Here is a 24,104-nt window from a genome sequence, read left to right as displayed (position 1 = left end):
CTGGCGGAAAAAGCGCCACACAAAGAACACCCGCCATTCAGTTCAGTTGCATTGCCACCACCCCAAAAAGAGAGAATTTGTAATTCTTGCACGTGATCTGACCGACAGCCGGCCGGCCCAGGTTCGCCTGGAACTCGGCGTGTGCGGCGTGTGCGGAGACTAACCACAAACGGTTAGGTTGAATCACGCAATCGACATCAATCGCACGCAGTTCGGGCAGCGGCAACTTCAAACTTGTGAACTTTTTTTTTGTTAGTCGCGGGATGAACGCCCTCTCCCCAGTCTCAGAGACTTGATACCACCACAACGAGCAGGCATTGGATCCTTTTATTGTCGCCTTACACTAGTCCGTAGGGGGGGGATACAACCGGGGAGATGTGATGGGTTGGGATGTCCCGGCGCTGCGGAAACGGAGACAGTGTTTCTGATACTTACCTATTACCGGATCTTGGATGGCTCGATTGTTAGTGCCTCGAGGCGTCAAGTTCGCTTTGTAATAAAGCTGCTATCTCTTCCTTCTTCTTGAGTCACCTCCATTTTTTTTCCTCTGAAAGATCGTCTCTCTCTTTCTCTCCCTCTGTGTCAACCCCATATCTGCGTTGAGGAAGCAGTCATTGTGCTTCTCTTGCTTTTTGCGTTGATACGTCGTTGCGCGGGGCAATACCTTTTGAAGAAGTGTTTGTCTTCAAAGGGCATCATTATTTCTGTTTTTTGTTGTTAGTGATATCGTTATCGATACCCCCATCACCACAACGTCAAGATGCCGTCTCTCTCCTCCATCTCCGGGCCGACCTATGTCACCAGCCAGCTGCTTGTCCAGCAGACTGCCTACAAGCTCTCCGACAAGATCTTCTCCTACTCTCCCGAGACTTTCGACCTTGATGTCGCCGTGAAGGAATGGGCTGAGGCCAACGAGAAGAACGTCCATGGCGAGACCACCACCGTTGTCCCTCTCCAGACCAGGGCTGGTGCCGGCGCTTTTGCCCTTGGCTACATCTTTTCCAAGGACTTCGACTTGGCCAAGCGCCATGTCCCCCAGACCCTCCTGGCCCCCTCGTTGAGCCTTCGTCACCTCCGCTCTTCCCTCGACCAACTCGCCCTTCTCTACGGCGTCTCTAGCCCCTTTGTCGCCCATGTTGCCGCTGCCGACTACAGCGCCGAGAAGGGTCTCGGTGCCGACTACGCCACTGCTCTCCAGATCGCCGAGGACCTTGGTCTCGCTCTCGTCTCCAGCTCCTCTGCCTATGAGGTCCAGCACATGTCTCTGCTCGCCACTCTGCTGGCGTCTGTCCTCCCCACCCTCCACATCTACGACGGTATCCGCACCGCCCGCGAGTCCCTGAGGGTCGTCGATGCCCTTGGCGAGGCTCACATTGCCGATGTCTACGCCAAGATCTCCAAAGAGGCTGCTGCCCTGAACAAGAGGCTGGATACTGCTGGCAAGGTTGTTGAGCTTCTCAAGGCCTTCAACAACGAGCTCGGCACTTCCTACGCTCCTTTCGAGTACCACGGCCACGAGGCCCCCGAGACTGTCCTTGTCGTTTTCGGCAGCGCCGAGGCCCAGCTCGCCAAGCAGGTCGCTTCCGCTTTGGCCGCCGAGGGCAAGAAGGTCGGCACCATTGTCGTCCGTGTCTACCGCCCCTTCGTTGAGGAGGCTTTCCTCGAGGTTCTCCCCGCCTCTGTTCGCCAGATTGCTGTTCTTGGCCAGGTCGCCGATGCTGCCGCCGTCGAGGATGCCAACGTGCAGTCTGCCCTCTACTCCGATGTCCTTACTGCTGTCTCCTTCACCGACAAGCTGTCTCAGGCCCCCGAGGTCGTTGATGTCCGTTATGCGGTTACCGATGCTCACACCCCCAGCTCCATCGCCTCCATCTTCAACAAGCTCACCAGCAAGGGCGAGGCCGAGCCCGTCGCTTTCAGCCTGACCGCTGTCGAGGAGGCCCAGCAGTACGTTTTCTGGGATGTTGACAACTCCTCTGCCGCTGCTTCTGCTTCGGCCGTTGGCAGGCTCCTCGAGACCGAGCAGTCCAACAACGTCTATGTTCACCAGACCTACGACAACCTTGTCCAGGGTGGTGTTGTCCGCACCGACATCCGCGTTTCCCAAAAGTCCATCGAGGCTCCCTACCCTGTTGAGAGCGCTGACGTCGTCTTTGTTGGTGAGGAGAAGCTCCTCAAGGAAATTGCTATCGTCAAGGGTGTCAAGGCCGGCGGCAAGCTCATCGTTCGTCTTCCCAACTTCAAGGAGGACGAGCTTGAAAAGCGCATCCCTGCTGCTGCTCAAAAGGAGATTCAGGAGAAGGGCATCGAGCTCTACGTCCTCGACTCCTCTTCTTCTCCTGCTCTTGAAAAGGAGGCCGGCCTCCTTGTTGGCGTTGCCTTCCTCCGCGTTGCTCGTGCTGATATCACAAAGCTCGACTCGCTTTCCGCTGACCAGACCGCTCTGACCGAGGCCGTCAACGCCCTTGATCAGTCCGTTCGCAAGGTTGAGGTGCCCGCCAAGTGGGCCGAGGTCGAGAACACTGTTGCTCCTCTTGTTGACAGCGTCAAGCCCAACAGCTTTGTCGCCTTCCAGAAGGAGGAGGAAGAGGAGACTTCCAGCCTCGAGAACTGGCAGTCTGCCGCCAAGGGCTTCGCTTTCAAGGAGGCCTACGGCACCCAGAACCAGCTTCGCCCTGACCTCACCGTCAAGACCTACACCATCAAGGTCAAGGAGAACCGCCGTCTCACCCCTACCGACTATGACCGCAACATCTTCCACATTGAGTTCGATCTCGGTGACTCTGGTCTCACTTACAACATTGGTGAGGCTCTTGGTATTCACGCCGACAACGACCCTGAGCAGGTCCTCCAGTTTATCCAGGCTTACGGCCTCAACGCGGATGACCTTGTCCAGGTTCCTTCCCGCGAGGATCCCGCCGTTCTGGAGACGCGGACTGTTTACCAGTCCCTCGTCCAAAACGTCGACATTCTCGGCAAGCCTCCCAAGCGCTTCTTCGAGGCCCTCGCCCAGTTCGCCACCGACGAGGAGGAGAAGAAGAAGCTCGAGCGTCTTGGCAGCAAGGAGGGCGCCGACGAGTTCAAGCGTCTTACCGAGGAGGATACTGTCACTTATGTTGATGTGCTCGACATGTTCAAGTCGGCCCACCCCGACTTCAACGACCTCGTCCGCATCGTCGACCCCACCAAGCGCAGAGAGTACTCTATCGCCTCTGCCCAGGCTGTCACCCCCAACTCGGTCACTCTCATGATCGTCGTTGTCAACTGGGTCGATACCAAGGGCCGCACCCGCTACGGCCATGCCACCCGCTACCTCTCGGGCCTTGCTCCCGGCAGCACCATCACCGCCTCGGTCAAGCCTTCGGTCATGAAGCTCCCCGTCAAGGACACGGCCCCTCTCATCATGGCTGGTCTCGGTACCGGTCTCGCTCCCTTCCGCGCGTTCGTCCAGTACCGCGCCATGCAGAAGGCCCAGGGCAAGGAGATCGGCTCTATCCTCCTCTACCTCGGTTCCCGTCACCAGCGCGAGGAGTACCTCTACGGCGAGGAATGGGAGGCTTACCTCGACGCCGGCGTCATCACCCTGCTCGGCGCCGCCTTCTCGCGTGACCAGCCCGAGAAGATCTACATCCAGGATCGCATGCGCCAGACCGTCACCGACATCGTCAAGGCCTACATCAAGGAGGAGGGCTCCTTCTATCTCTGCGGTCCTACCTGGCCTGTGCCTGATGTCACTGCCGTGCTTGAGGAGGCCATCGCGGCTGAGGCTCAGGAGAGCAGCCGCAAGGTCGACCCCCGCAAGGAGATTGAGAGGCTCAAGGAGGATGGCCGCTATGTCCTTGAGGTGTACTAGGCGTGTCTTTTCTATTTAGAGTATCTGTGTGCCATGTGTTCTTGAGCGTGTTTGTATGTATGGGACTTGGTTCAACAAAATCTGGGTTGGGCGGTATTTTGGCAATGATATCTGGACAAAAGCAATTCATTTCATTGGCTCCAACATGATTGCCTCCCTATGGTGAAACCACCTAGTGAATAGTGAATGATGAATGGTGAATGTCACTGGAGAAATCTCGGAATGTGGTTGTTCTATTGGAGCCAAAGGGGTGTCCCTATAAAGCCTCTACAAAGCAGGGAAAGGCAGTGTCTACCCCGCATTTTTGCTCACACCCCGGACTGTCAATGGAGTAGCTCCGTAGATCCGGGGAACAGTTGTTAACGACAGCTGCACTTCCCCTCACAACAACCACTTATTCCCGGAAACCACTAGCCGTCGGTCTACTGCGATGTAGCAAGATTGGGGTAAAGGAGCTGAGGGGAACCGAGGGGAGCCGAGGTGATGTACCATGAAGCCTAAGATGGTTCACCGGTGCCGAGTGTCGGTGACGACTTCTTCTTCTTCTTCGCGGTTCATTGTTTCTCGCAGTTGACATTTGGAGAAACCTTAGCTATTCTTGCCTTTTACAGATTCTATCTAACGATTACATACAGAAATAACCACGTTTCAATCAGTATACAAACATGAGCGCAGCTATCCGTGTTGTGCCCAGTGTAAGTTAACCCACGATACATCCCACAGACAAGACAGAGTGACGTAGGTAGATCTGTAACTGACGATTCACAGAGGGCAGCCAGAGCAGTCAACTTGCTCAAGACAGTTCAATACACCCATCCTCCATCATGTCCATGCCACTCCAACCCAGGCTATCACCAAAACCAGACCCGGTCAACGGTGTCCCGATACAATGACAGGACCTCCCGGCGTAACTATGCCACACCCCAAGACACCTCCCAACTGAAGGAGTACGCCTTTGAAATGGCCGCCTCCTCCATCCGCTTCGGCCCTGGCGTCACGCAAGAAGTCGGCATGGACATTGCCAACCTCAACCCCTCCGGCACCGTCGCCGTTATCACTGACTCAACCGTCGAGAAGCTCGACGCTATGCGCCAAGTCCGCGAGTCTCTCGACCGGGAAGGCATCAAGTACAAGATCTTTAATAAAGTCAAGGTCGAACCCAAGGACTACTCCGTCAAGGAAGCCATCGACTGGGCCCGCACCACCGGCGACTACTCGGTCTACCTGGCCGTCGGCGGCGGCTCCGTCATTGATACCGCCAAGCTTATGAACCTATACTCGGTCTACAAGGACGCCGACTTTATGGATTTTGTCAACGCCCCCCTGGGTAAGGGACGTCCCGTGGACCGAAAACTCCACCCGCTCATTGCTGTCCCGACCACCGCGGGCACAGGCAGTGAGACCACCGGCACGGCCATTTTTGACTTGGTAGCCAAGAAATCCAAGACGGGTATCGCCCACCGCAACCTCAAGCCCTACCTGGGAATATGTGATCCGCTGAACACGCGGACGATGCCGAGTGCTGTGAAGGCTAGTTCGGGGTTGGATGTACTTTGTCATGCGTTGGAAAGTTACACGGCTATTCCATTCAACGAGCGGACGCCGAGACCAACAAATCCGATTCTCAGACCGGCGTATCAGGGCGCTAATCCCATTAGTGATATTTTCTCACTAAACGCGCTGAGGCAGACGGTAAAGTATTTGCCAAGGAGCGTAAAGGATCCGGAGGATGTTGAGGCACAGACCGAGATGTTGCTGGCGGCAACGTTGGCAGGTGTGGGATTTGGTAATGCTGGTGTGCATTTGTGTCACGGTGCGTCACTGTCTTTTTCCTCCTCCTCCTCTTCTTCTTTGTCTCTCTTATCCTCTTGAGTCATCATGCTTCTTGTGTAACCATTCTCTTGACTCATCATCATCATCGCTAACACTTCCCGCAAGGCATGTCCTACCCCATCTCCTCCCAAAACATTGCCTCCTACAAACACGCCGGCTACGACGTCCCGCACCCCATTATCCCACACGGCGTCTCCGTGGCCGTGACAGCGCCCGCGGTCTTCAAATTTACAGCTGCTTCAAATCCGGACAGACACCTTGCTGCCGCCGAAGCCTTTGGGGTGGATATCTCCAACGTCAAGCGCGAGAGCGCTGGCGAGGTTTTGGCAGAGGCCATCGCCAAGTTCCTGGCTAACTTGGGAGATCAACCCGCTGGTCTGAAGGCTTTGGGCTTCGGAAGGGAACATGTCGAGCAGCTGGTCGAGGGAACGATTCCCCAGGCAAGAGTCTTGATGTTGGCCCCAGGACTGGCGAAGGAGTTGCAGGCAGAGAGGGAGCAGTTGGGACGGTTGTTTGAGGATGCGTTGGAACATTAATTATGGGTGTCTGGTGAGGCAGAGGTGGTGCCTACCTCTATGGATAATGGGGGATGGTGTAGGTTGGGTTGATATATCGGGGTTAGGTTGTTAGGTAGAGGTATGCTGGTAGATGCAGACTGCATGAATCGATGCAGATATCTGCAACAACGATGAGTTGGGGAGAAAGGGGGGATCTCGCTTGTCTGAGCCAACTTCCTTATTTGTGCCTTCTTTTCACTTCCTCCTCCTCCTCCTCTTCGTCTTCATCGCATCATCCCCTCGACAGCACTGCCCGTAATCAAGTTCAAATCATGGACAACATCTAGAGGATACAAAAGATGATCTTGAACGAAAAACTCTTCTAAACTTCTTTCCTCCCTTCTAAACTCTTTGCTGTCTCTTTACTTTGCTTTCCTCCTAGCTTGATCGCAAAGGATGTATTCATCATCTAACTCCGAGGTCACCGAGCCTACCTACACCCCTTCCCAATTCTCCCAGCTCTTCAGCTGTCTCACCTCCACGATGCCGTCCCCTATAGAAACCCCTGGACCCCGGGGGACCAACGCCATCAACAACATCAGCGACACTAACAAGGACAAGGGTGCACCCAACCCCAGAGACGAAGCGACACAGTTGAGAGTTGGAGTTTCAGGTCGAGGAACACATCCACTTCCGGTTGAGTTTCCGCCTTTAGCCGCATTTGAACATGCAGGAATACTCTCTACGGCTCCTGATGAGGTGTTGCCAGGTACCTTTATGATCACCGACGAACACCGCAGAGATGATGATGATGATGAAGATGAAGAAGGAGAAGAAGGAGATGAGATCCTCTTCATGCGGCCGAGCCCTAACAGCAGCCACGCCTCCAGCTCGCGGGTTGGTACTATGTCCCGAAGCAGATATAGTATGTTAGGGACCACACAACGGGATGGGAAAGATGAGAGTGACAGTGACAGCGACAGTGATGGTGGTGCTCCACTCTTTACGCCCTCTAGAGATAAAACCCTCGGCAACAGCGGCCGTGAAGAAAACCGAGCCAAAAGATTCGATGGTTCAGATCTCGGTTGTCCAGCACAACTGGATGACAGACACCAACAAGAGTTCCAGCATGGCCACTGGGCCAATTCGAACACAAAAGCAGATGCTCTGAACATATACCACCACCGACCCAAGACGCTGCTTGCCTCATTTCGCCCTGGGATTCCATTAGCGCTAGGAATTCGAACCGAACCTGATCCTGATGCCCATCCCGCGTACTTTTCGACGCGCTTTATAGTCCAACGCGCTGTGGCACGGTTGCAGGCACGACGACTCAACGGTCTCTCTTCTTTAGATTATCCGGAGCGGATCGAATCCTTGACAGATGGCGAGCAGCAGACGAACGGCGTCGAGCAGCATCATATCAACGGTAGAGGTACTTATTACAACCCCCCTGCAAGCCCTCTTCCAACCCAAGCTTCCAAACCGCTCACCACAACTACCACTACTAGAAAACCCAACTACTCCAGACCGCCCACAGAAACTTCCACTACCGAAAATCCCACCGCCTCCATCCAACTAGGACCCTTCACCCTCTCCCCTTCCGACGTCGCCCTGCTCGCCTCGTCTGAAGCGTCCTTTGAACGTCTAACGACGCCCAAGTTCCATCCTGCTTTTAGCGGTAGCAGCAGCAGCAGTAGTTACTCCCATCGGGAATCTCGCCTGGTTCAAGATAGCGCGGAGGAATGGACGGATGTTTCACTTGATGGTGGAGGTGGAGGTGGACTGTCGGAGGAGAAGAAGAAGAAGATGAAGAAGGAGGAGGAGGAGGAGGAGGAGGAGGAAGAAGAGAAAGAGGGAGAAGAGGAGGGGGAAGAGGGAGGAGGGGAGGAGGAAGAGAAAGAGAAAGAGGAGAAAGCGAAAGACGGGGAGGAAGAGAAGGAGGGAGATGAAGAAGAGTGGGAGGAGGAGGAGGAGGAGGGAGAAGAGGAAGAGGGAGAAGAGGAAGAGGGAGAAGATGAAGAGGAAGAAGATGGAGAAGAGTGGGAGTGGGTGGATCATCCAATGGATAAGTATCGTGTAGGGTGTATGCATAATTATATGGAGAGAGACAGGGGGTATGTAAGGAATGAGGGGTTTGGAAGGAGGGAGGAGGAGTAGGAGGAGGGAAGGTAAGAAGACAGTACTCACACGTCGAGTAAGTCTAGTGGCGCTCAGCCATCTGAATGGGCAGGTTTCTTTTTGGAGGATAATAGCGTTGATATTGATGAGGGGTTTGCGGATGTTCGTCCTGGTCGTGTGATGAAGAAGCCAGCGTAAGTGGAAAGTGACGGAGAAGAGACTTGGATAATTTCGAGAACGTCATTTGGATACCGAGAGGGAAACGCGATAGTAATACACGTATGGGACCCAAGGTAGCAATTTAAGTGTATCCTTGGAAAGAATCGATTGTGCAAACGTCTGTCATTCATACAAGTGAATTGAATAGAGATGGACATCATGGGAAGAGCGTGAATGGATACCTCCATGTTGGGAATATCTCCAAGTTACCCAACGTCTATTGTGCCTTTGGCACCTGCACAATCAAAGTTCACTCACAGTTGTAGTCCCCTAATAACTTCTAGCAGCCTGGGTAATCCAACAACAACAGCAACAACACCATCAAATAAGCTCATGCCAAGTACCGAGCATCATCTCTCCTTCTCTTCGATTTATCCAACACATCCAACTTTTTCAAAAAATCCATCCGCAACTTCATCCTCTTGCGTCCATGCTTCTCCAGCAATCTTCTCTCCACCTCTTTCGCCTCCTCATCCATCTTCTTCCCCTTCTTAATCCTCCTCTCCCACCTCTCCAGCAACCGCAACCCTTCATCGTCAATCTCCGTCCAAATCCCCGGCACATTATCCGGCAACCCCCCTCCGGACTCCAACGCATCGATTGCCCTACCGGCCAGATAAGGATCGTGCGCTGTCACCCGCATGCCCCGGACGCAGTGCCGCTTCTTGTAGCCGCGGGCGAGGTAGCGGTTGATGATGGCTTCGGGATCTTCCGAGGCAATGCCGTCGCCTAGGTCCAGGCCGGTGTGAGGTGGTGGTTTTGGTGGGGCTGTGGATTGTGGATGTGGTTTTTGGTGGCGGTCTTGGTGGCCGGCGGAGGCTGCGAGGGAGGATCGTGAAGCAGAGGGTCGGGGAGGGGCATGCGAGGATGCTTGTGGTTGTGCCTGGCGTGAGGTTTGGCGTTGTGGGGCAGGGCGCAGGTTGCTGCTGCCTTCGTCGTCTGCGGCGTAGGGATCGGGGGGAATACGGAAGCGAGGTGGTGGGCTACGAGAGGCAGGTGCGGTATCTCTTGGGGGAAGTTGTCTGCGAGCTGTTGGGATTTCTATGGAGGGGCGAGGGACAGAAACAGGGATGGGAGAGCGTCTTTGCTCGGGAGGAGGCCGAGGAGAGTTGATAGGCGGGCCGAAGGCGTCGCTGCTTGAATCGAAGTCCGAGTCTGAGGAGATATATTGGGCCTGTGTCGTTGAGCTTGGTTGGAGAGCAGATTTTTTCTGCGCTGATGAAAGCTTCTGAGATCTAGAGGCTGAAGAAGATCGTAGGGACAGAGCCTCTTCCACTGTGGGCTGCCAGGGTTGTTGTGGCTGCGTGATGAACGGGTCTCCATCCTCCTCCCTGTACTCATCCACTCCATAGTCTTCCCCATCATCTCCAAGGATGGGCATATCGTCAGCAGCATCGTCCTCGTTGTCTTTGTTGATCAGGGCGACATCGGCAGCCAGTTCTGGCCTGGAGGTTGCTTCCGGAATTGGTGGGAGCGGAGATTGCCATCTCTTAGGCGGCGATTCTGGGACCTCGTCCTCCACATCGTATCGTGGTCGCTTACTTGTCATTCGGTCCAGCGGGGAGGTCATGATCTGATCAGAGTTCCTCTTCAAAGCCCCTGAAGATTTGAGGGCCCCTATGATGGGAATGGGTGGAGAGGACCTAAACTCGGTGGTATTGGGGTCTTGACGTAGGGTAGTGTCTTGTGCTTCATTAGCATCATCCTCCTCTTCTTCCGCCTCAATTTTGTCATTGTCCACCTCTTCACTCTCTTCTTCTTCTTCTTCTTCTTCTTCTTCTTCTTCTTCTTCTTCTTCTTCCTCGATATCCTCGTCTGTCCCTTGATTGAGCTCAAACGATTGGGCTTCCTGAAACTCCTTGTAGTAGTTTTCGAATTCAGCAAGGTGTTCCTGGAATGCTGTTTGTAGCTGGTTGGGAACATCTGGCTCGGCGATCCAGTCAAAGTCCAACAGTTCGGCAATCTCTTGCCAGTCCCGTGCATTGGCAGGCACGTCCTGTTCCGTGACCGCCGTCCATAGATCCCACATGTCAACAGCTTTACCCCCAATTATTACCCAAGTGACTGGATTGGCCTCAATGGCCTCTTTATACCGGTTGAGATATACGTAGAACTGCTCTCTCGGTGTTTGTGTGGGCTCCGAAACTCCCTTTTCAAGTGGGTGTCCGAGATCAACGGACCCTTCATCCTCACTATACTGCTGAGACTGGGACTCAAAGGCAGGTGCACAAGCCCATCGGACCAAAGCACCCTGTGCAAGAGCCTGGAACATGATTAAACTTTGCCGGTCGGGGTCTTGTTTCCGGGCCTGGTAAGATCGCCACGCTCGTTGAATGATAGAAGCACTCTTAATCTTCTTCTTTTCTCCATGAACCAAGCGAGCTCGCTTGTTTATTTCTTCGAGCCGCGAAGGTGTCGAGCGAGGCGGGGAGTGTTTGTGTGCAGAGCTTGTAATTGTAGCTTTTACAGGGCCCATGGGTGAGCTCCAGCTCTTTGTAGGGACATCCTGACGCGTTCTATGCAAAGCTGCTGAAGGTCGTCTCTTAGCCGCGGCTTGATCAGCACTCTGAGGCGTCGCTTTTACTTGGGGGTGAATGGTAGCCCTTGGAGTGGGCCTAGGAAGGCTCGGCTCAGGAGGATTCGGAGCCGCAGGATCATCTTCGTCCAGGTTCGTTGTAGCCTGTAGGATTCGAACCCATCTGTTTCGCCAAGACTGCCAACTGTGACGTGGGTGTTGCTCCGCGAACACCTTGTAGATGAGGTTCCCCTGTAAGCTTTCTCCTTGCCGTTTCATCTGCTTGAGGTATCGGATGAAATCCTGGTCATCGTCTTGGGTGAAGGTGACTCTGCCGGTGGCGGGTGCAGACACAGCCTGTGAGCGGTCTGGGGCTGGTGTGTGTACTGTGGTAGTTGTTGCGGGAGGCGTGCCGGGTCTGACATTCTCCTCTTTGCGGACGGGTGCAGGGGCTTGAGAAGGCGGTGGTGCTGGTGGTGGCGGCTGATAGTTTTGAGGAAGCATTTTAGCTAGAGCGTGCCTGTGTTGATGATCGTATTGCTTCGTGAAACGATCTCTCCATGACTGCCATGTGTGTCGGGGGTACTTTTCGGCAAGGTCGATGTAGATCTGGTTGCCGCGGATATAGGCGCCTGACCTCTCCTTCTCCAAGACCCAATGAATCAGGAGGTTGTCGTCCTGTGGTGTATAAGGGGTCCGGGTGCTCTTGGTAGACGTGGCTGAGCCGCCAGGACGCACTCCCTTGGCAGTGGGATGGTCGATTGTGTAAAGGTCTTTGTCGGCCAGCTGACCCTCACTGATGGAATCTGTGATGTACTTCCAAGACAGCGAGCCAGCAGGGGCAAAATTTTTCTTGGCATGGTCTGCAATGAGAATATCTGCATTCTTTTCCAGTTCTACCTTCTTCCCTCCATGGGCCTATGTGAGATGTCAGTGATGTGGTCAGGCGCAAACAAAACAATTGCACAACTTACGTACCTTGACTGACTCAACCAAGGACTGGCGAGCTGGCACTTTTAGGGAGATCCAAAACTTGAGTCCGTTGAAGAGAGTGCCCTCGGATTGATTTTTGCTGTTGTTCCCATCCGGAGTCTTATTGGCTAGGGCCCCTTCGTACACGATTCCGGCTGACGGCATCTTGAAGTGTGACTGATGGGCTATTGCCCTAACCCTGGGTCTGAGCTCTTCCAGTCACTTGACAGCGCAAGAAACAAGGGCTTCATCTGTACACTTTAATTCATGGTTGTGAAGGGTGGAGGGCTTGAGGGTAGAGCGTGGTTAGTTTGTTGGTTTATTATGGGTGTTTGGGGATGGCCTCACTTTGTTGTTGTGAGCGTGGCGTCCGTTGGGCACAGTCAAAGTGAAGCGTGCGTTGGCGTGCGGGCGGATCACGGTGGGCCAGCCAACCCGAAGCAGAAGTGAAAAGCAGATGACGGAGGGAGAAGCTGTACCTCAAGATGGATGTTTGATGAATGAAGCATTCGATGTCAGCATCAGAATCGATGGAACCTTCGACCTGTGTGAACTGCCGTGCCTTCCCTCTCTTTGTTTGCGCGTGTTTGGCGTGGAGATTCGACCCTTCGTCGCGCTCTCACGGGGACAAACAGGGCTCTGACCCTAACCCTACAGGGCTTTAAATCTTAAATAAATCTCCCCCTCGAGGCATCCAAAACAACAGAATGTCGGTCTTGGCATCGACGACGACTGAGGTGGTCCGAGCTGCCAAGTCACAGAGCTGACATTCACTCAGTCCATCGGTCTTTGCGTTTGTCACTCCATTGTCTCAATGATTCCCCCCATATCCTCCTCTTCTTACTTCTAATTCTTGCCATCTTTTTTATTCTGTTCATAAAGTCTTTCCTTGGTGATTCCCAGTTCATTCCTCTCGGTTTGCCCCTCCTGAGAACAGCTGTATGTTGACGGGGGTGTTCGCTGGCCGAGACACCCGCGGCCTCACAAAGAGAGGAGACCCAACTTCTTGGGTTTACCAACTGAACTGGAAACATTACCCTCCACCTTTAGACCTTATTGATTTGGGCAAGACTCATCCATAATTACCAAGTCGTATTATGATTTTCACCTCCCGGATCAAAAGTGAAGGAAAAAACGGGGACTCGACACCATGGGCACCATCGCAATCATCGCCGCCGTCATCCTTGGCATCTCATTCATGACCTTTGTGGCCTTTTTCGGCAGACTACCTGCACTACGGTACATCAACCATCCTCTCACCCAACTCCTCGATCATGATCATAATTGCTAACTCTGTGATAAAAAGAAACACTCCCATCTCCTTCCTCCACCGCCTCATCTGGATTCACCTCCCCAATGGCCTCCTCACCGTCGACCGCACCTTGACCAACGGGCGCCTGACCACCTCTCTCACCCGCCTCGGCCGCCACCTCTGGTACGACCAACATCCGACCATCCTCATCTTCTTCTTCCTCTTGCTTTCCGTTGGCGAATATCTCTACCTGCCCGTCGCCTGGCCTCACTTCTCCTTCACCCACAAATTCTTCGGTACCATCGCCATCCTATGTCCCTACCTCTTCCTCTACCTCTCCGCCTTCACCGACCCGGGCGTCATAAACGCCAAGACCCATGTCCGCGAAATGGCCCGCTACCCCTACGACTTCACCCTCTTCCACCCCGGCACGAGCTGCGAGACGTGCCGCCTCCTGAAACCCGCGAGGTCGAAGCACTGCAGTATCTGCAAGAAGTGCGTCGGAAGGATGGACCACCACTGTATCTTCATCAACAACTGCGTGGGGGCCAACAATCAGCGGTGGTTCATTTTGTTGCTGCTTAGCACGGCCATCCTCACCCTCTACGGCGGGGTTCTGGGGCTGGTGATTATCCGGGCCAAGATCCAGGCGAGGTTCCCCTACTGGACGTTATTACCGTGGTGGACTTCCACTCAAGCATGGAACAACGGCGACCTGGATTTTCATCGGTGGTTGCTCCTCTGGAGCTGGGGCTTACAGTCGGGAGTGGCCATGGGGGGCGTTACCTTGTTGGCGCTGCTGACGACGCCGTTGGTTTGGGGGTTGCTGGGGTACCATTTGTGGCTGGTTTATTGTGGGACGACGACGAATGAGAGTATGAAGTGGCAGGATTGGCAGGCGGAGATGGATGAGGGCGGGGTGTATAAGCGGCGGATGGCGGCGGATGGGAGCAGGGAGAAAGACCTCAAGGTCGAGCCGGCGTGGACGAGGTGGCCCGTTGAGGCGGAGCAGCTTATGGTGAGGACGGAGGATGGAAAGCCCCCCAGGTCGAGTCATCGGTTGCCGGGTGAGGGAGAGTGGGAGGCCGTTTGGAGGTTGAAGGATGTGGAGAATCTCTATGATATTGGGTTTTGGGATAATCTTGTCGATGTCTTCTTGCCATATTTCATGTTCAAGGAGTCAAAGGGTAGGAGTCCTGTTGACGAGCGAGAATTTGGGAGGGAGAGAGGGAGGAACAGGAGACGGAGTTCTTGAGTGGTGTTTTGAAGTTCGAGATACATAGACGTGTTGAGAGCAGATAGATGCTGGCATATAGAGACCAAAATGTGTTTTTCACCTTGTCTTCGGGCAAAATAAGGAGATTTGCGATGATTCTCAGGTTTCCACGTTCCAAGGGGGTATCAAGTCTATTGGCGTTGCTTCAAATCGTACATAAATAATACAGTGACTTCCAAGCGGACATCAGATCGTCCACCTAGAACGACGCTTTCTCCCGGCTTCCCTTAGACCCTGCTGTCCCTTGATGCGGCGTTGCCCATACGATCTGGTCAAATGGTATAATCTTGCTTACCGTCGGCGCCGGCTTCGTCACCACACTACCCAGCTCCGGTGCCTCCTCATCTGCCAGCGCCCGCTCGTCCCTAACCAGACCAGCCATCTTTGCAATCGCCAATCGTGCGCCTGCAATACCCAGCCCAGCATTCCTCGGGTCACCCGCGCCTGTCACCCACAGCTCCCTCTCCCACCCTTTACCCTCCACCCACGTCAAACTCTCCTCCTCAATCTTCCTCAACTCCTCCCACACCTTGACACACATATCCCCAATCGATCCCTCCTTCCTCTCCTTTCCTGTCCCCTGGCGATACTCCTCCATCGAGTCAATCTTATCCGCCTTGGTCAAGATCACCGTCGTCCTGACACCGGCATCCCTCAACATACCCAACACTGTCCTATCATCCTTCTTGACTCCCGCCACCGAATCAATCAGCACCACGGCGCCCTTCAGCATCTTCCTCTTCTCCAAATACTTGGTAATCTCCTTGCCCCACTCCGCCTGCGAGTTAAACCCGTAGCCGGGCATGTCCACCAATATCAGCTGATTCGTCGGTTTCCTTTCCTTGTTGAACTTGTTCTTCTCCTCCCTCTTCTCCGACCGCGACTTGATCGCGTGTGACTCCCCAGCCTCCGGCTCCGCCTCCTTCTTGGGCGGCGCCACTTTCGGTGGCGGGCCAAACCCGTATGCGTTCATCGTCTTGGTGCTACCCGCGTGTGCGGACGTAATGGCCCGTCCGGCCCGGCGCGCTTCGAGACCGTGGGCGCGACCGGCGGCGGCGCCAGCGGCGCCCGATAAAGCGTTGATCAAGGTGGACTTGCCCACGTTGGAGCGGCCCAGGATGCACACTTCGGGCACGTGCGTGTTGACGGGGAAGTTGAGGAAGCGAGGGGCGGCGTACATGAAGTAGGGTTTCTGGCAGGTGAAGATGTGGGTGGCGGCGAAGAGGGAGTTGGCGGTCGGGGCCGGGGCCGGGAGGGCGCGCTGGTTGGGGTCGTTGGAGGGGGGTGGGAGGAAGGAGAAGGATGATGGCGCTTTTTCGACTGGCCCGGTCTTTTTGATCTTCTTGGGCGTTTCTTTGGGTTTCTCTGCTTGTTTGTCTTTGGATGTCTCCGGTTGTTTCGCTTTGAGTTTCTCTGGTTGCCTGGCTTTAGGCTTCTCTGGTTGCTTGGCTTTAGGCTTCTCTGGTTGTTTGGCTTTGGGTTTTTCGGGTTGCTTCGCTTTGGGTTTCTCCGTTGGCTTTCCCTGGGGCTTCCCCGGTTGTGTGGGTTGAGATCGCGACGTAGATCGTGCCGCCGGGCGTTGTCGTGCTGGGTTCGCTGTCGTGGAGCTGAAGAGACATATGGAGGAGATCGGGGCAGCGACTGTGACAGGTCGGGATGCTGCGAGTTGTCGGAGGACTAGGGACCTCGGGTTGGGAGGCATGGCCAAAATACTGGCCATTGTCCTTTGGTATGTCATGGCGGAGTATGCTGCCGACAACTGAGGCAATCGGAATGTTGTCTGGCGCAACAAGACAGCAGTGATGGGAGAGAGAGTCGCAGATTTCAATTCGACTTTCTTTCTGTAATTGATAAGGTATGCCATGCTAAGTCCCGATAACACCATCTTGCCTGCCGCGGAGACTAATCATCTTCCGATAAGCTGTTTAATATCAGGGGTTAGGGTTATAGGTGAAGTTGGATGGAGCTCTACTAGGAAGCTCGGGACATTTTTCTGGAGCGCAAGTTGGAAGTCCAAACTGACCTCATCTTCAATCCGCCATCGCATCTCGTCGCGTCCTCTTCCAGTCCACACCCGCCCGCGTTCTGCCGTCGCAAACTCTCCCACTTCCTACTTCCGTCTCAAACCCGACCACTACCCATCACCACATCATCGTCACCCAACCAGACTAAGCGAACGCCAACATGTCTGCCGCAAAGACCAACATCCTCCATCTCTACCGCGCCCTCCTTCGCGAGCTCCCTCCCCGACCCTTGCTCACCACCCCGCGCGCTCCCCTCCACCAGCGCCTTCGCGACTTCGTCTCTTCCGCCGCCTCCCCCGCCTCCGCCGGCGCTAGCACCCCCGTTCACAAACCCTCCGTCGCCGAAGCCGAGCAGCTCCTTGCCTATCTCCAGGCGCAGCGGGAATACGTCACTTTGCTGGAGCGTTACAACCCCGGCATGGGTATGGACGAGGAGACGAGGGTCAGGCTGACGGCCAAAAGGGTGGGTATGGACCTGCCCAAGGAGTTTCAGGAAGGGGAGGAGGACAAGTAAACTGTGCAGGGTCAACCGCGCCATGACCGCACCGTGTGCGGGTGTACAAGAAGGAAAGACTGTACTATTGCTGGGTTGAACTTGGATGGAAGAAAGGCGTTATGGGAGTTCTGTCTGTTTAGACATGGGATTGGGAAGCCAAGGAAGACGGGGTTTGGAGCCGCGACAATTGCTTTGGTTGAGCAGGAGAAGGGGGGAAAGGGTTTGGGATGGAATAAGATCGGGTCCGACAAATACCATGACGGCGATGGCATCGACAAAGACCAAGCATGATGTGCGAGATCCCAGATCAGATGACCGATAGGATCCGAAATCGATGGAAGCACGGTTTGGGAAGGAAGGGGGGATTCGAAAGACCTCAAAAGGCCAAAAAAGGCTCAGTCGCCCAAGTTTGGAGTTGAACTTGAGACCAGCTGCAACTTTCAAGAACTTACAGCCTATACCGCGCATCTGAAGTGTTTTCAGGCTCCCGCACACCATATCGCTCGCTTGACCACGCACAAAGCGGAACAGGTAGGAGAGTTATTGCGGGGTCTGGGCTTGCGGCTTATATGGTTCAAGGTCTGCCGTCTGGACGTTCGCCCGCTTACCGATGCCGGGACTTGCGAACGAGTATACGTGGAGTTTGCTACCGGTCGTCGACGCAATAGGCGGGACACTTCCGAGTTTGACTTGCACTCGTGAACGACAACCGACAGATGCGACTTTATCTTCTTCGACATTGATCGTACTAGGATTACCAATGTGATTATTGCCATGGTCATTGATATCACGAGTTCGTCGAGGTTCCAGATGTGATGATCAATAGACGGAAGAGTGCTTGCTCACAGTTGAGGATCCACCTCCAGTATTGTGCCATCACATGCCGGGAAACCCGAGTCAACAATGATCTCACTCACAACATCAGGAGGATATCACCTATGACCATCACCATCTCCCCGGCCGTGTTTGCCTTCGCCATAGTGAACAGGCGCTTTGCTTCCGCCATGGCAACAATATATCTTGCCGTGTCGTTTTCGTCTGAATCCACTACACCCCATTCCTCCGACCTTCGCACATCCTGGCCAAGTGAGACTTCGTGATGGGACCATCTACTCGTACCGAGGTCACTCGAGCAAACAGTCTACAATATAGGACTGAATTTGCCCTGCCTGAACAGGACCATGGCTTGAGGTTCCAAGCCAAGATGCCTCAGTTGGAGGAGGGCCCTGTTCAAGATATCCTGGTTGAACTGCTATTTGCGTCCACAGACCATGTTTCCGCCGGTTTGACGCTATCGCCATTTTCTAGCAGTCTCTCCTCCGCCAAGTCAGTGCCCAGCAGACTACCTGCTTGTTTTCCCACCAGAACCATCAGAAACAAATCCCAATCTTCAGTACTTCCTCATCTCCACTCATCCACTTGGTGTCCTTGTGTTTTCATCCCTCTCGATACCAACAGACTCATCCGATACATCGCCTCGGCTTCCATCTCTACCTCCGGGGCGGGCGGGAGCCGATTACCATCCCCCTACTCACCGTCAACACTCGTACGCCATCGCGGCTCATGGTTCTTCCACTATAAGAAGATCTCTACTTCTCTTCTTCCGGTAACCATCTTCTTCTCCTGGTCCTCAACGATATCCTCAACAAGCCTCGGGTAAGCCGGTTCGACAGCGGCCTCATTCTCTGCTATTATCTTCTCTCATATCCTTTCCTATTATCCTTTCCTATCATCTTTTCCTTCGCCGGACATCTATATTTCCCTCAAAACATCATATCTCCTTCAGCTCATTATTCACACGCCATCCGTCTTCACTCAACTACAGCGAGTGCCAAACTTGAACACTTCGTGGCCATCGGATCTGATTTGAGGCATCCGTCTCTCTTTCACACTGAGACATCCAGAGGATCGCAGACCATGGACGACCTTACGCCGCCACCCAGTCTCAATGGAGACGGGCCAAATCAAGAAGGGCCCTGCACGAACACGCAATGTGCCCATGCTCGTGGCATTCTAGTTGGACTTAACGACACTCTCCGAACCGAGAGGGATCGAGCCCGAGAAGAAGCAGATGACCTCAGGAGAGAGGTTAATAGGTTAAAGGCGAAAAAAGCAAAGCACACACAAGTGGTATGTAATAGCAAAGTAAATTTGGACACTGGAGAAGTACTGACATCAACTAGACCTGGCCAGAAATGCTACGCCAACACATTGCAACCAGACAACCGCCATGGAAAACAGTATGGAAACAATGCAATAAGGAGGAGAATATGAGCGTGCGAATCAACTGGGTGCATCCCAATATCAAGTTCGTTACGCCAGAGGAAGGAGAGGCAGCTGTTCTAGATGCAGCCGTTCCAGATGTAGCCGATCCAGATGCAGCCATTTCAGATCCATCTGGTCCTGGACCCGGCCACCACAGACGGTTCAACTTCAATGCCCTCCCAGCCGAGGTCCAGGCCAGGATATTCAAGCTCTGGTTATTCAAAAAGGGCAAACTTATCCACGTTATTTCCCGACTCGACCCCTTCGTCCCAAACGAGGACTTTCCAGAGGAAGCGGCGCTCAGAAACCGAAGTGGTCTCAAAAATGTCTTTTTTGGGGGGGAGCGGCGCTGTAATATCACTGACAGCGGGCAAAACCCTAATTCTCTGCTCCGTGTCCTTCTTGTATGCCGTCGATTCTTCTTCATTGGCATCCACTGCTTTTACGGCCTCAACTCATTCGCTTTCTCCAGCTTGGGCGAATTTTCACGGTTCTGTCAAGGGATCGGTCCGGCCCGTGTCAGCCGCTTACAGCACCTTGAGATTACACTGATGGGAAATCAATACCTGACCGTTCCTTTGGACCGAAATGGTCGTATCCCTGTCTCGCGCCGCACCTCCCCTCTCAGCTTTCTCCTGGACTGTCATCGTCTCAAAAGTCTGGTTATTTTCGTCAATGAAAGCGAGAAGACATATACCCGTTGTCGGTATGAAAATTCAATAATCCAGGACTTTATGGTTCGCCAAACCGCTGGCCAGCCTAACCAGCGCAAGCATCGCGCCCTCCGCTGCATCCAAGGAATGGATTTCATCTATGCCCTCCGTGGTCTGGAGTGGATTCGCTTTTATGACTTGTATAAGGCCATTGCATCTACGTCCAGGACCGCTATCCGTGAGCCAGTAGCCGACTGGTCGTTCGTCGAGGACGTTACGAATACTGCCACTATGCAGAAAGTGCCCAGCCGTCGGGAAAGCTCAAGACTGGAGAACCTGGAGCCTCTTTTTAGTGATAATGGCCAACAAGAGGCTTGGAACCCCGGCCAGGCAGATTGGGAACTCGTCAAAAGCTTTTATATCGACAAATGGTCGTATGACCAGTTAAGACAAGACTCTCCTCATATTCCGTCGCATATGAGTGCGAGTAGTGATCCAAGACAGGGGCATTCTTTGAGTTCGAGCTCAAGTTCTTCTTCTAGCGGACCGCACCATGGGCGTGCAGGTCCGGCTTTGAGTGCCGCAGGAAGCTCCATGACCGACGCTATTGATCTTGGTAATTCGGAATCCACCCCCGGTCCCAATACAGAAACCGACTTACCACCTAGAAGTACTACCGGAAGGGTCGCCAGTGTGATGATCGAACTCTCATCTGATTCAGAGTCCGACTCAGACGACGATAACCTCTTTGTTAGCCAGCGCAACTGCCAACCCCAATACCAACACCAGCTCAGTCCAACCCCCCATCCCTTAGAAGGGGGCCCCAGCGTCACGGTATCCGTCCCAGCCCGCCTCCATTCCCTGACCCCCATGGGTTCTATGACTTCCAGTCTCCTGGACAGAGGCTTCTCCGTCCCAGCCAACCTTGGACGCCTTGAAACTCCTTCTTCAGGACTTATTACACCAAGAGGACCCCAAAGCTTCGCTTCGTTGCTTAACATCCAACCAGCGTCGTCGGCGGCGAGGTACTTACCTCCTAACAACCCAGCTGCTCTGGAATCTGCTAGTGTTGTGGCTTCAAGGAGGGGTTCTATGTCTTTGTCCATGTCGAGGTCGCTTTCTAGGTCACTTTCTAGGTCGGTTTCTAGGTCGGTTTCCAGGTCAGGGTCGTTGGTAATTGAGAGAGGGAATGGAAATGGAAGTCGAGCGGGGTCGGCGTCTACTTACAGAATACGGTTACGGTATAGATCTTCAGGGAGTTCGGGATCAGACCTATTCGTTAGGCAGACTCCGAGGCTGTCCGAGAGGGAGAGTGTTGATTTGACGAATGTGGATGAGGATGGCGAGGATGATGGTCATGGTGGTGGTGGTGGTGGTGGTTTGCTTGGGAGAAGTAGAGGTAGTGAAAGTGGGAATGGGGAGTTGATGACGATTGATGAGGGTGATGATGAGAACGGGGATCAAGACATGGAGGGTCGGGATAGCGGGTATGAAGGGGCGGATGATAGTGATGTTGAGATGGTGGATTCGGTTTAGGCTCAACTCCATTCTAATGAGGCGTTGGAGGATGGAACTGAAGATGTCTTTACTCGGGAATGATATGCATGTTTCGTGTTGGGATAGGCGTTGGGCTGGGCTGGTCGATACCCCTTTTCATTTACAGATGGGCATATCTCTTCGGCGAAAATGCCTTCATCTGCTTTACAAACGCCTTAGATTATTTCGCTGATGCATTTTTGGTAGGCTTACGAAGTTACCATCTGGGTACCTCCAGCTTAGATATTTTCAGAATCGATGATTTTCCAACTCTTCCTTACTCAAACCCACCCACCTCCATTCCTCAAAACCTCCTCATCCCCCTCCCTATCGTCACAAAATCCCCCCATTCTTCCCTCCGGATCCCACTTCCTCCTAACCTCCCTCAGTCTCCTCGCACACTCATCACTCCAAAACCTCGCCCTCCTCACCCTAAAGTCCGCATCCCCCAAATAACTCCCCACGGCATACTTCTCCACCCCTTTGAAGATATCCCTAACCCACCCCGTACACCGCTCGTCGTCTTTTTCATCAGACCAGACTGTATAAACAGCAAAGTAATGATCACTCTGCATCGACAGGGCCATTGGTTCTCCTTGGGGATCTAGGAGCGGGCGACGGGATCGGGGGTTCATGGAGAACCAGAGAGCGGAAGATTTGACCGTTGGTAAAGTCGTAAAAGCTTTTTCGAGAACGTCGGGGACTGATATAGATTCCGCGGTCTCGTGTGCTGCAAAGCCGGATGAGGAGGCCGGGGTCCCAGAAGAAGACGACGAATCATTAGAAATATAAGCGTTATCACAGCAATACCTATGTCCCCACGGGCTGGCTAACAGTTGCTGTTTGTACTCTTGCGTGAGCGAGGTAGATTGGCAGAAGACCAGGTGTTTGGTGCCGGGCGGGTGCAGGTCGTGGATGGGTTGCAGGGCGGCGAGGGCGGCGGAGCGGGAGGTGGTGAAGAGGGTGAAGGAGGCGAGGATGGTGGGTTCGGGGTCGTAGTCTGCGTCCTTTGCCGGGTTCGGGTCATATGGGTTCTTGGTGGAAGTGCGGAGGTGGGAGGAGACGCAGACTACTTCCATGCCTGGGTCGCAGGTTGGTGCGATCTGGAACGGGCAGGGGTGGGTGAGTAGATGAAACTAGGTGGTAGAGAGAGATGACATGAGGAAGGGAAGGGAAGGGCAGGGGAGGGGGGTAACACACGTTGATTGCCCATTGCAGGACTTTCTTGAAGAGCGAGACAGGGTAGAAGTACAGGCTTTGGTACATCTCCAGAAGTGGCCGTGTACGGAGGTAGAGACGAGTGACGATGGCGGGGAATCCGGGGCCTGCTCCTCGCGCTGCCCAAAAGAGATCGGGGTGGGAGTCTTTGTTGATGAGAAGGTGTTGGCCATCGGCTGTCACGACTTCCATGCTGATGACGGATTCACATGCCCATCCCCAGTTCTGTATGTGGTGTTATCAAGCTTCATGTCAGCATCATAGAGATAGGTACTCACTCACATCCCAACTCAAAAAAACTCACCTTGCAATTCCACCCCATCCCCCCTTGCAACAAAAACCCTCCCAACCCAACATCAGGACAATGCCCGCCCGCAAACATCCTCCCCTTCCCACTTCCTCCTCCCATCCACACCAAAAAGTCATTCAGTTCCTGCCCCGTCATCGACGGCGGACACGCCACCACCTGTGACTCTTCATCATACCAAACACACGCCTCCGCCGGTCCTCTTTCAGCCGAATCATCCATCACTCGCTCCGTGCACCCGTACTTTCCATGATGCCCGAACCATTCTATCTTGAGAGTGTCCGGCAATTCCAACTCACATAAATCCACCAAGATAGCATCCCCCCTCACGCTCCACGCCGCCCAACTATGACCCCCGCTACGCACACTCACGCGCTTGCCTGTGGCCTTGGCGTACTCAACTACGGCGATGACTTCGGCCGTGGTGCGCGGATGGACGACGGCGTGCACATGGGGGGTGAGGGAGTAATCGCGGCGGTGGTTGAAGACCCGGCCCCAGACTGCTTGGGTGAAGTGGTCGGAAGGGGTGGAGGAGGAGGATTGGAGGACTGTTTTTCTGGGGAGGGCTGCGCCGTCGATGTCGAGATCCATTTGGTCATGTTCTTCTTCTTTTTCTTCTTGAGACGCATGGTTGTTGATCGCGGCGGCTTTGGCGTCCGCTGCTCTCTCGGCGAAGCATGCCAGGATCCATGCTGGGACCGAGGAAGAGGAAGAGGAAGAGGAGGATGATGATGATGAGGAGGGGTGGGAGGTGATGGTTAGGTGGTCCAAGTTCTGGGCGAGTGACTCCATCGACGTGGGCTTACAGGAGATACAAAATCACGATTTGTCGGTGTCGTTTGCTTTTTGAAGTGCTCCACGTTGAGGCTATTCAACTGAAGGGAATCAAGGTGAGGAAGAGGAGCGAATGCCATCATAGCTGCATCCATCTCGCTGTTCTTGGCCTGCAGGCCGAACCCACTGTTACGCTCTAGAAAACCGCTAATGGACAACTGTTTGATCAACGATATAGGTGGCTGTAGATGATCCTGACATGGGCTTTAGGTTGATTTGTTGGCGTTGAACAC

At 54.0% G+C, this 24,104-nt stretch overlaps 10 protein-coding genes across 10 annotated transcripts; 7 read left to right on the top strand and 3 right to left on the bottom strand.

Annotated features, from left to right (window-relative positions):
• Positions 1–760: 760 nt before the first annotated feature.
• Positions 761–3,997, top strand: NEUTE1DRAFT_131946 (uncharacterized protein; the record flags this gene model as incomplete). Its single annotated transcript, XM_009856070.1, has 1 exon — positions 761–3,997. One exon carries the CDS (start codon positions 761–763, stop codon positions 3,851–3,853), a length of 3,093 nt encoding a protein of 1,030 aa, XP_009854372.1.
• A 521-nt stretch (positions 3,998–4,518) lies between these two features.
• On the top strand, positions 4,519–6,364 carry NEUTE1DRAFT_87713 (uncharacterized protein; the record flags this gene model as incomplete). The annotated part of the gene is made up of 3 exons (XM_009856069.1): positions 4,519–4,548; positions 4,622–5,666; positions 5,792–6,364. The coding sequence occupies 3 exons, from the start codon at positions 4,519–4,521 to the stop codon at positions 6,220–6,222; spliced, it is 1,506 nt and encodes a 501-aa protein (XP_009854371.1).
• A 275-nt stretch (positions 6,365–6,639) lies between these two features.
• NEUTE1DRAFT_112916 (uncharacterized protein) lies at positions 6,640–8,343 on the top strand (the record flags this gene model as incomplete). The annotated part of the gene is made up of 1 exon (XM_009856068.1): positions 6,640–8,343. The coding sequence occupies one exon, from the start codon at positions 6,640–6,642 to the stop codon at positions 8,341–8,343; it is 1,704 nt and encodes a 567-aa protein (XP_009854370.1).
• Positions 8,344–8,678: 335 nt separating this feature from the next.
• Positions 8,679–12,175, bottom strand: NEUTE1DRAFT_131944 (uncharacterized protein; the record flags this gene model as incomplete). The annotated part of the gene is made up of 2 exons (XM_009856067.1): positions 8,679–11,956; positions 12,017–12,175. 2 exons carry the CDS (start codon positions 12,173–12,175, stop codon positions 8,855–8,857), a joined length of 3,261 nt encoding a protein of 1,086 aa, XP_009854369.1.
• A 985-nt stretch (positions 12,176–13,160) lies between these two features.
• Positions 13,161–14,601, top strand: NEUTE1DRAFT_87709 (uncharacterized protein; the record flags this gene model as incomplete). The annotated part of the gene is made up of 2 exons (XM_009856066.1): positions 13,161–13,249; positions 13,317–14,601. 2 exons carry the CDS (start codon positions 13,161–13,163, stop codon positions 14,515–14,517), a joined length of 1,290 nt encoding a protein of 429 aa, XP_009854368.1.
• A 107-nt stretch (positions 14,602–14,708) lies between these two features.
• On the bottom strand, positions 14,709–16,258 carry NEUTE1DRAFT_124660 (uncharacterized protein; the record flags this gene model as incomplete). The annotated part of the gene is made up of 1 exon (XM_009856065.1): positions 14,709–16,258. The coding sequence occupies one exon, from the start codon at positions 16,256–16,258 to the stop codon at positions 14,738–14,740; it is 1,521 nt and encodes a 506-aa protein (XP_009854367.1).
• Positions 16,259–16,722: 464 nt separating this feature from the next.
• On the top strand, positions 16,723–17,076 carry NEUTE1DRAFT_49027 (uncharacterized protein; the record flags this gene model as incomplete). The annotated part of the gene is made up of 1 exon (XM_009855537.1): positions 16,723–17,076. The coding sequence occupies one exon, from the start codon at positions 16,723–16,725 to the stop codon at positions 17,074–17,076; it is 354 nt and encodes a 117-aa protein (XP_009853839.1).
• A 481-nt stretch (positions 17,077–17,557) lies between these two features.
• Positions 17,558–17,842, top strand: NEUTE1DRAFT_118171 (uncharacterized protein; the record flags this gene model as incomplete). Its single annotated transcript, XM_009856064.1, has 1 exon — positions 17,558–17,842. A coding segment is annotated over one exon (203 nt), but the record flags the coding sequence as incomplete, so codon positions are not given.
• A 420-nt stretch (positions 17,843–18,262) lies between these two features.
• On the top strand, positions 18,263–21,512 carry NEUTE1DRAFT_124657 (uncharacterized protein; the record flags this gene model as incomplete). The annotated part of the gene is made up of 3 exons (XM_009856063.1): positions 18,263–18,368; positions 18,424–18,624; positions 19,300–21,512. The coding sequence occupies 3 exons, from the start codon at positions 18,263–18,265 to the stop codon at positions 21,510–21,512; spliced, it is 2,520 nt and encodes an 839-aa protein (XP_009854365.1).
• Positions 21,513–21,793: 281 nt separating this feature from the next.
• Positions 21,794–23,829, bottom strand: NEUTE1DRAFT_87703 (uncharacterized protein; the record flags this gene model as incomplete). Its single annotated transcript, XM_009856062.1, has 3 exons — positions 21,794–22,615; positions 22,713–22,955; positions 23,035–23,829. 3 exons carry the CDS (start codon positions 23,827–23,829, stop codon positions 21,794–21,796), a joined length of 1,860 nt encoding a protein of 619 aa, XP_009854364.1.
• Positions 23,830–24,104: the final 275 nt, after the last annotated feature.

Source organism: Neurospora tetrasperma (assembly GCF_000213175.1).
Source record: "Neurospora tetrasperma FGSC 2508 unplaced genomic scaffold NEUTE1scaffold_6, whole genome shotgun sequence".
NCBI classification, from domain to species: Eukaryota; Fungi; Ascomycota; class Sordariomycetes; order Sordariales; family Sordariaceae; genus Neurospora; species Neurospora tetrasperma.
This window is presented reverse-complemented; position numbering and strand designations above follow the sequence as displayed.